Source organism: Pristiophorus japonicus, chromosome 21, assembly GCF_044704955.1.
Source record: "Pristiophorus japonicus isolate sPriJap1 chromosome 21, sPriJap1.hap1, whole genome shotgun sequence".
NCBI classification, from domain to species: Eukaryota; Metazoa; Chordata; class Chondrichthyes; family Pristiophoridae; genus Pristiophorus; species Pristiophorus japonicus.
Window position 1 is genome coordinate 4,734,035 of NC_091997.1, and position 10,778 is coordinate 4,744,812.

The 10,778-nt window shown below is 43.9% G+C and overlaps 1 protein-coding gene across 2 annotated transcripts; it reads left to right on the plus strand.

The window, feature by feature from the left end:
• Positions 1–953: 953 nt before the first annotated feature.
• On the plus strand, positions 954–10,577 carry nkiras2 (NFKB inhibitor interacting Ras-like 2). 2 transcript variants are annotated; one of them, XM_070864310.1, is made up of 4 exons: positions 954–1,023; positions 6,097–6,228; positions 7,273–7,514; positions 10,170–10,577. In XM_070864310.1, exons 2-4 carry the CDS (start codon positions 6,135–6,137, stop codon positions 10,404–10,406), a joined length of 573 nt encoding a protein of 190 aa, XP_070720411.1. In that variant the 5' UTR covers positions 954–1,023; positions 6,097–6,134; the 3' UTR covers positions 10,407–10,577. The 2 variants fall into 2 exon arrangements, with proteins under 2 accessions (XP_070720411.1, XP_070720410.1); XM_070864309.1 differs by having other exon boundaries at positions 984–1,267.
• The last annotated feature ends 201 nt before the right edge of the window (positions 10,578–10,778 follow it).

The window sequence follows — 10,778 nt, forward strand, 5'->3', positions numbered from 1 at the left end:
GCAAAAGAACCTACAGAAAAAACTTTTTTACACAACAAGTGGTTAGGATTTGGAATGCATTGCCTGACAGGGTGGTGGATGCAGAGTCAATAGAGGCCTTCAATCATGTTAGATGCTTGTAAGATTTTGAGGTTAAAACATCATTAATATGGGTTGAAATTCATGATTCTCCATATAATGAGTTCATGATCTTTTTTTAATTCATTCTCAGAATGTGGGTATCGCTGGCAAGACCAGCATTTATTGCCCATCCCAAGTTGCCCGTGAGAAGGTGGTGAGCCGCCTTCTTTTGAACCGCTGCAGTCCGTGTGGTGAAGGTACTCCCACAGTGCTTTTAGGTAGGGAGTTCCAGTATTTTGACTTAGCGACGATGAAGGAACAATGTCAGTATGGTGTGTGACTTGGTGGGAAACTTGGAAGTGAAGGTGTTCCAATGCACCTGCTGCCCTTGTCCTTCTAAGTGGTGGAGATCGTGCGTTTGGGAGGTGCTGTTGAAGATGTTTTGGCGAGTTGATACGGTGCATTGTATAGGCAATACACTTTGCAGCAATGGTGCAACAGTGGGGGAGTTGCTGAATGGACGTTGGGTGTATCCTCAACTGGAAAATAAATGACTTGGCAACACTTGTGCACCGGCGAGCAGCTAGTGAAGCTTTTGCCTGGCATAAATGGCCTCAAAAGATTGCTAGAAGTGCTTCATAGAACAGATGTAGTTCTATTTCTGGAGAAATAAATTCATTGGGTGAGATGGGATAGTGAGTGAGATCAACCAAAAAAAAGGGGTTTGTTGGTCCTAATGCATATTTTCAACTCCTAAAAGTGTTACTTTCCCCTATTTAAAAAAAAAACCCAATTCTTTTTTATTGAAAAGAAGGTGAGGACTGAAAGCTCCTCCGGGCCTGTGGGGGGCGCTGCGGGGAGCTGAGCCTGAGCCCGGGGCCGGGGTAAGGCTTGGCCCGCCGGCTGGAGTTGTTGTCCGGGGTGAGGAGCGGAGCCGAGCAGGGGGAAGGAGTAGAGGGGCAGGTTTGTACTGAGGGGCAGAGCCGGCTTCTTTACTTTAATCTTCCGGGGGAATCGGCCGAGAGGCTCTCATCCCCCCCACCGGCAGAAGCGAATCTGGGCCTTTAGACCCTACAATAAAAGCAGCGCACTCAGGAGGGGCCGCATTAAAGCCGCGCCCCTCCCCCCTCCCCCCTCCCCCAAAACCTGATTATTATTTACAAGTAAAATATTACATGAAATAAGAACGAGATTGAAGCCTGTCCGGGTAGGGAATATCGATTTGTTTTATTAATGTTAATTGTGTTTATGTATTTCACAATGTTCATAACCCTTTTATTATTATTATTATTATTATTATTATTATTATTATTGCCAGGGTGCCTGATAAATTCATCCACATTTGTGCTCAGGGTTCAAGATCTATTTTTTTTGGGCCAATCTGGGGCTACATTCTGTAGGATTACTTGAAACGGTGTAAAGATTTTGCATTGCATATTAAGCAAATGGAAACTACCCTTATGTGGTCTTGTTGATAGTTTTAGAGACTCTTCAGGATGACTGTGGTTTTTCATGTATGCCAGATGTCCCAAATTGCTTTATTCGATGGCATGGTGTAGTTAGGTTTAGGATGCTTCATTTTCTCTTTGTTATAGGGATCGGAGCACTAAGAGGGTTTTTGTTGCCTTGGTAGAATAGCATTCGTCTGATTTTACCAGGGTTGTAAACCGAGATTTACATTGAAGTCTGAGCTTGAATAATTGCTTTGTGAAATATTTCTTCAATCTGGAGATGTGAAAAGCTACATCACAACAGTTCAGATGGCAGCATTTCGTACTGCACATTTTCCCAATGGTGGTTTGAAACTTGGATTTTTTTTCTCTAAGGTGCCCCTCTGCCTTAGCCCTGAATTCTTTAATTTCTCTCCGATCTTCCCTCATGAGCTTTCCATGCTCACATTGTACATGAGACCCACTTCCGGCTCCCCCGACCCTATTCCCACTAAACTGCTGTCCACCCAACTTCCTTTTCTGGGTCCCATGTTAGCTGATTTTATTAATAGTTCTCTCTCCGCAGGTATTGTACCCCTCCTTCAAATCTGCCATCATCACTCCTCAAAAAAATAAACCTTGATCCCTCTGTCCTTGCAAGCTACTGCTCTATTGCCAACCTCCCTTTCCTCTCAAGTCCTTGAATGAGTTGTTGCCTCCCAAATCCGTGCCCATCTTTCCTGGAACTACATATTTAAATCCCTCTAATCAGGTTTCAGCCCCTGTCACAGTACTAAAACAGCTGTTATTGAAGTCACAAATGATATCCTATATGACTTTCACAAAAGTAAACTATCCCTCCTCGTCTTTCTTGACTTGTCGTCCAGCTGCGTGAGACTGCACTCGCCTGGTTCCATTCTTATTTATCTAATCGTAGCCTCGGCTTCTCTTCCCACTCCCGCATCATTACCTCTGGTGTCCCCCAGGGATCTATCCTTGGTGCTCTCCTATTTCTCATCTAAATGTTGCCCCTCCACAACATTATACAAAAACACAGCGTCAGTTTCCACATGTACGCTGATGACACCGAGGTCTACCTCACCACCACGTCTCTCGCCCCCTCCGCTGTCTTTGAATTGTCCGACATTTCCTCCAACTAAATATTGGGTAGACCGAAGCTATTGTCTTAGGTCCCTGTCACGAATGCTGTTCCCTAGCATCTGTCTGAGGCTGAACCAGACTGCAACCTTGGTGTCATATTTGACCCTGAAATGAGCTTTCGACCACATATGTGCACGATAACTAAGACCGCCTACTTCCACCTCCGTAACCTCTTCCCCTGCCTCAGCTCATCTGCTGCTGAAACCTTCATCCATGCCTTTGTTACCTCTAGACTTGACTTCCAACGCACTCCTGGCTGGCTTGCCACATTCTATCCCAGTAAACTTGAGGTCATCTTCAACTCCACTGCTCAAGTCCCGGTCACCCATCACCGATGTGCTCGCTGACCTACATTTTAAAATTCTCATCCTTGCTTTCAAATCCCTCCATGGCCTTGCCCCTCCCTATCTCTGTAATCTCCTTCAGCCCCACAAACCCGAAGATATCTGTGCTCCTCTCATGCTGGCCTCTTTAGCAGCCCTGACTATAATTGCTCAACCATTGGCGGCCGTGCCTTCAGCTGCTTAGGCCCTTAGCTGTGGAATTACCTCCCTAAACCTCTCCGCCTCTCTACCTTTCTTTCCTTCTTTTAAACCGCTCCTTAAAATCTACCTTTTTCATCTATCCTAATTTCTCCTTTGTGACTTGGTGTCAAATTTTGTTTTATAACACTCCTGTGAAGTGCCTTCGGATGTTTTACTACATTAAAGGCACTATATAAATGCAAGTTGTTTACTGAGCAGTTTGGTCCAGGAATTAAAATTCTCCCAAACCTCCCTAAAACCACGATTGCACGACTTTAAAACAGGATATTATATTAATATTGTGTGCTGCCTGTTTTGAAAGCATTTGTGAAAAAAGATGTAGTCACAGTCCATTTCCCATATGCCACTGAATGTTTTGTCGTAATGTAAAATGAAAGTCGAGAGAAAGTCACCCTCTTGCAAGGGAGGGAAGTGTGGCTGTGCTGTGCTGGCCTTTCCCACCGACATTTTGGCTCCTGTTTCTCGGGTAGATACTCATCTAAAGGAGAAAGATCATCTGTTTCACATGTAACCATCAATGAAACAGTAAAAGTTGTAAGTCCTATTTCAAGATTTGTTCCAGTTTCACCACACCAGTTCTGATAGGTCCAACTGGAAAACTTAACTGACTTTTCTCATTCTTATGCTGACCAATCTGTATTTTATAGTGAGCCCCTTGTGGTCTTGCTCATGGACAAAAATATTATCTGCATCTCTTCATATGACAATATCTCTGCGTGTTTTTGTCTCTCTCACTCACTCCCCAGGGTGGCTGAGATACTTTTCTCGATTATCATCTCTATTTTTATTCTGTTCTTACTTCTTTCTCTCTTTTTTTTCGAACTTGCACTCTGGCTCCTCTTTGTCTCTCACTCTCTGTGCATGCCTGTCATATGTTGTTCTCTGTCTCCCTTTCTTTATGCATTTCTGCCAATCCAGTACATTCATTTCTGCTCCGTTGGACCTGGGTCGAATTGGGGACATGGGTCAAATTGGATCCTTTGGAGCAGAGCAGCTGAGCAATCCTCTTCGGCCCAGGGTTGCCCTAAGAAGAAATGGAAGATTTGGGCCAGTGAGAACAAGAGGCTGAGCAGGTCGGGAGTTGATGCTGAGGAGGGAAAAAAAAAACCAAGATTTAAATATAAGAATCTAGAATATAAATAAATCTTTTTTTTTTAAAGGGTAACAAATTGAATGTATGGGTAGTGAACAAAATGGCTGCTCTTTTGTACAATTGATTGGGATGTGAGTGGTCCGTGTGATCGGGACCAATTGGTCATGCCAGAGTGAATCTACATTTGTAGATAATCATTCGTTTATTTTTACAGTGGGACCTCAGTTATTTACCGTAATGGAAGGGACCTTTCCTTTCATCCAGGCAGATAGAGGAAATTGGTGGATAATGAGCAACCTCCCCACCCCCTCCCCCTACTTAGTCTGACGGGTAGTTTTTTAATTGCGATTGGTCTGTTGAGCTTACCTGATCAGGTTCCCAGTATATGCAGAGAAGGCCCAAGTTTGTTTTCTATTTAAAAACAAAGCATTACATTGCTGGCAGCCCAAATCCTGCTGCTCTCCTGACCCAAAGCTGAAATTCAGACCTGCAACTATAGCAAATCACACCAATTACTAGACATCCAGATAACAACTGCTTATCATGCTGGATCAAGAGCCCAGACACTCAAAAAATTAACCAAAACACCCAGTTGTATTTTTCCGGTTTATGCAAAACTAAGTCAACTCAAACAATAATGCTGGTGGATAATGAAGAGTGCAGAAAGTCAGGGTTTCACTAGTTAAGAAAGATTTCCATTTGTGGTTTTCTTTCTACTTATTTCTCAGTCATGTGGAATCATGCAGCACACAAGGAGACCATTCAGCCCATTATGCCTTTGGTGACTCTTTGAAAAATCTATCCAATTAGTCCCACACCCCTGCTCTTATCCCGTAGCTATGCAACTTTTTCCTTTTCAAGTATATATCCAATTCCCTTTTGAAAGTTTCTATTGAATCTACTTCTGCCACCCTTTCAGGCAGTGCCTTCAAGATTCAGTACATTCAGTGAATTCGCTGCCTCAGAGAGCTGTGGAAGCTGGAACATTGAATAAATTTAAGACAGAAATAGATAGTTTCTTAAATGATAAGGGGTTATGGGGAGCGGGCGGGGAAGTGGAGCTGTGTTCATGATCAGATCAGCCATGATCTTATTGAATGGCGGAACAGGCTCGAGGGGCTAAATGGCCTACTCCTGTTTCTTATCATAACAATATTATCAAACTTGCTGTTCTTTAACTAGTGATGCTGATATTGGCCAATTATTCTTGTAATCTCTGTGCTGTGAATGAGAGCATGCTGCTTCCAAGCCAGAAACTACGAATGACACAGCCCATTAAATCAGTTTTTGTGCACTGATGCTCTTCACATGCCTAGAGTGTCAGCTGTGGCTCAGTGGGTAGCGCACTCACCTCTTAGTCCAAAGGTTGTGGGTTCAAGTCCCACTCCAGGGATTAGAGTACAAAAATCTAGGCTGATACTCCAGTGCAGTGCTGAGGGAGTGCTGCACTGTCTGAGGTGCCGTCTTTCGGATGAGACATTAAACCGAGGCCCCGTCTGCCGCCTCAAGTGGACGTAAAAGATCCCATGGCACTATTTCGGAGAAGACCAGGTGCATTATCCTCGGTGTCATGGCCAATATCCCTCAATCAGCATAACCAAAACATATTATCTGGTCATTATCACATTGTTGATAGTGGGAGCTTGCTTGAGTGCAGACTGGCTGCCACGTTTCCTATATTACAACAGTGACTACACTCCAAAAAAGGTACTTAGTTGGTTGTAAAGCATTCCGAGATGTCCGGTGGTCATTCTTTTCTCTGTGCTGAATTTTCTTAAATTATTTTCTTTTGTTCCTCGCATGTCAGCTTCTCCCTGTCTGTGTTGGAAGTTGCAGAAGAGCAAGATGGGGAAGAGCTGTAAAGTGGTGGTTTGTGGCTTGGCGTCAGTTGGAAAAACAGCCATTTTGGAACAGCTTCTCTATGGAAACCATGCAGTTGGTGAGTATAGAGAGAAAAAAATTCCGGCTTTATTTACAGCTTTTCTGCACTTTCAACTAGAATAAAGAATGTGGTTGGGAAGGATTTATTTACTGGTGCTTGGCATAGACTGAATGGAGAGATCCAGTGTCACAGGCCTTGCTGGTGGAATTGTGATTCAGTGACCAACCATGTGTGGAATAAAAGTCTGCAGTCAAAGACTTTTTAAATAAAAATATTGGAGCCACCGCCATGTGCTATGCTGGCCTTCCCCACCTACATTGACTCCTGTTTTTTGGATAGGTACGTATCTCTCTAAAAGAGAAAGATAAGCTGAGTCGTTAAGTCAGGTGGATGTAAAAGACTCCAGGGCACTATTCGAAGAAAAACAGGGTAGGTCTCCCAGAGTCCCTCAATCAACATCACAAACAGATTATCCGGTCATTTATCTCGCTGTTTGTGGGATCTTGCTGTGTGCCAATTAGCTGCTGTGTTTGCCTACATTACAACAGTGACTACACTTGAAAAGTATTTCATTGGCTGCGAAGCACTTTGGAAGGTTCTAAAGTTGTTTACGGTGCTATATAGGTACAAGTTCTTTCTTTACAAAATGTATATGAACATCTGGGACATCTAGACAGGAAAAGCAGTTATAACAACATTGGTTTTATTAGTGTGGTGCATGACATAAGAACCAAAGAGTTAGGAGCAGGCGTAGACCATATGGCCCGAGCCTGCTTCACCATTCAATAAGGTGATCTACTTCAACTCTACTTTCCCACCATATCCCTTGGTGTCCAAAAATCTTTTCGATCTTGGTCTTGAATATACTCAATGACTCAGCATTCACAGCCCTCTGGAGTGGAGAATTCCAAAGATTCACAACCCTCAGTGAAGAAATTTCTCCTCATTTCAGTCCTAAATGGCCGACCACATATCCTGTGACATCGAGTTCTAGATTCTCCAGCCAGGGGCAAACAGACTCTCAACATCTATCCTGTCAAGCCCCCTCAGAATTTTATACATTGCTCCTTGAATTATCCCTTTTTTTTTTTAACCCTAAAGGTTCTGAGACAAATGAAACCCTGGAAGATATTTATGTCGGTTCCATAGAGACGGACCGCGGTGTTCGGGAGCAGGTGCGCTTTTACGACACTAGAGGCCTGAGGGAAGGCTCCGAGCTTCCCAAGCACTACTACTCCTTTGCTGATGGGTTTGTGCTGGTGTACAGCATAGACAGCCGGGAATCCTTCAAACGGGTCGAAGCCCTCAAAAAGGAAATCGACAGGTCTCGCGATAAGAAAGAGGTACTGTAATGAACATTGTTCCGTGGTCCAGGTACCAAAATGTTTCCATGTTCCTTTGCGCTAAACTAACAGAATTTGAGTATTTCACTTGAGTAATGTTTGGAGCACGAGGCTGGAGCTGTGGGTAAATCAAAAAAAGCTAGCCACCGCAGCGGCAGAATCAACAATGGTCTCGAGAGGACGACAAAATTAGACGATATCAGAATGCCGTTAGATGATTGGTGGCATCTCTTGGAGCGTGGTGGAGCCTAGTGGAGCAGTCAGGGCCCAGGAGCGGAGAGGTCGGAGCCGGAGAGGTGGAGCAGCATGGACAAGACCAAGGCAAGGCACAGCACGGGCCAATAGCGAGGCTGCACTATGAATTCCATAGAGAGAGGTCCTGTGGGAAGGAGGACAGTAGGAGTATGTTTGAGTTTGTGTGTATGCATTGGCACATGCGGCGGAGCCTAGTCTCCAGTTGTCTTGGATCCCCTTGCCACTGGACCAAGACCGTGCTCCGTCAAGCCCGTGTGGTGGCTGGTGTGCAATGGCCACCCCACGTTAAAAGAATTTACGCACAGGCATCTTCCACCATTTAAAATTAGTTAATCAGTCACCCGAGTACTCATTGTTAGTGTGGAAGCAAGTCATCCTCAACCCCGAGGGACTGCCTTTAATGATGATGTTTTCAGATAACACATTATACTGTCTGAAAACCTGAATAAAGAGCTGCACTGAAATTTCTGTAACACGATGAGGGATGTTTGTTGGTGCTGGTGAATGGAGCATTCTGCCACTTTTGTCAGCATCAAGCACACATCAACCTCCAAAGAACAGCCCAACAGAGCCTAGTTATTCTTACAGGAACATAAAATGTGGGATGGAAAAGGGTGATTTGGTTCATCAAGCACACCTCTTCCACAGACCATGTACAATCTGCGTCATCATGGACTCCAAAACCCATTTAAACTCCCCAAGGGAAAGTTTGCCATAAATATTCCCTCATTCCCAAAAGATAATCAAGCAAACCTCCAGAACAGGCCGAGTGAGAGTGCCTGTTTGTAGGCAGTTGTATGTGCTGCGTCTAAGCCCATTCGGATCTGAGTTCAGACGCCCTATGCTCATTTCACATAGCACCTTTGCAACCAGCTGTGGAAAAGACTGCCATTGAATCAGTCGGCCACGCAGTCCCCAAACCTGACATTTTATAGGGTGGAGTTTTCACGCAAGTCATTCATGCACCATGCAGTTGAGCCACCTTCAGTGCAATTCTACTTTGCTCAAAAAGCTCAGTCTGCCACTTTGGTTGCCATAGTGAAATACTCTGCCCCAGGTGCTGATGTATCATAGAATCGTGCAGCACAGAAGGAGGCCATTTGGCCTGTCATTCCTGTGTTGACTCTTCGAAAGCTGTCCGATTTAGTCCCACACCCCAGCTTTTTCCCCTTAAACCCTGCAATTGAGTCCAAGTATATGTCCAATTGCCTTTTGAGAGTTCCTATGGAATCTGATTCCATCACCCTGTCGGATATTGTGTTCCAGATCATCATAACTCTGGGGGGGGGAAAAAACTCCATAAATCTATGACCTCTGGTTACCAACCCACTTGCCAAAGGAAACCGTTTTCTCTCTGCTCCATCAAAATCCTATCAAAGTAATTTTCAGGTTTAAAAAAAAAAAAAAAAATTTTTCTATGACAATATAAACATTCAGGGAACTCCTGATGGCTGCTGACCATGCAATACTGCACCCACATGAGGGACTTGTGTGCCGGAAAGCCATTGGATTACTGTGGAGGGTGGGAATCCTGATTCTGTCCTCACTCAAATGTCTATACGCACGCACACACACACACACTTGCACTGAGGGTTGCTGGATAATTACTAAGAGCAGGAATCTTGATCAATTTCTCCCTATTCTAACCCAGGGGTCCAGAGGCCAGTTAAAACTGATTTCCCCCTACTCCCACAATAACTTTGAGACAAGTCTTGGCCCCTAACTATCGCAAGTGCCTTCTTTCAGATGGGATATTAAATCGAGTTCCCGTCTACTCTCGCAGGTGGACGTAAAAGATCCTATAGCACTATTTAAAAAAAGAGCAGGGCAGTTATCCCCGGTGTCCTGGCCAATATTTATCCTTCAACCAACATCACTAAAACAGATTATCTAGTCATTATCACATTGCTGTTTGTGGGAGCTTGCTGTGTGCAAATTGGCTGCTGTGTTTCCTACATTACAACAGTACTTCATTAGCTATAAAATGCTTTGGGCTATCTGGTGATCATGAAAGGCGCTATATAAATGCAAGTCTTTCTTTAACAGTTCCAAGCACAGGCTGCCCTATGGCACCTTGAGCAAGTGGCCTTGCTTTATATGTGAAGCCAATAGTTGTACCACTATCCTCACTGGGATTGGCTAACTCAGCACAGATCAGGCATTGAACCGGTGATCGCCCCAGCTCGGTTACACACAGGGAGTGCATTTATCAGCTGAATCATTGAGGGAGCTCCTGAACTGGAAATCACTTTGCACTGTTGTCTTTTTATCGTGAAATAGATAGTACCCTCTCTCCGCTTTAAGAATTTTTTTTTTTAGTAATTTTTATACAGAAGTATTTTGAAAGCTTTTCAACGAGTGTTGGCATTAAACGCTCTACCTTCCTGGGTCTTCCTGCAGGTGACAATTGTAATTCTGGGGAACAAGTGCGACCTACAGGAGGGGCGCCGTGTGGACCATGAGGCTGTTCAGCACTGGGCAAAGTCGGAGAAGGTTAGACTGTGGGAGGTATCTGTGGCAGAGCGCAAGACCCTGATCGAGCCATTCGTCCACCTGGCCAGTAAGATGACGCAGCCTCAGAGCAAGTCCACATTCCCCCTCAGCCGGAAAAAGGGGAGCGGCTCAATTGACACTTAATAATTCAAATGCAAAGATTCTATTTAAATACAAAACTTTATTCCATTCCTGCAATAGCATACATCCCGTGACTAGCTTCTATACTTATTTATGTTGCTAATGTTCTTTTCTAATTCATATAATAAAACTTCTATTTATATTGAGCCTTATCAAAGCTCAAAAAATCTCAAAGTATGAATGAATTACTTTTGAAATTCCATGACTTATTATGTAGGCAAAAGTGATAAAGAATTGGAGAACCAGTTCGAAGGAAAGAATCAATTAAAACTTGTAAAGAGTTATCTATACAAAACAGGCGCAGTAAAATTTTAGCTTCTTTACTAACATGTTGCCGGATAAAGCTATCTTCATTTAGCACCATGTTACTAGTGA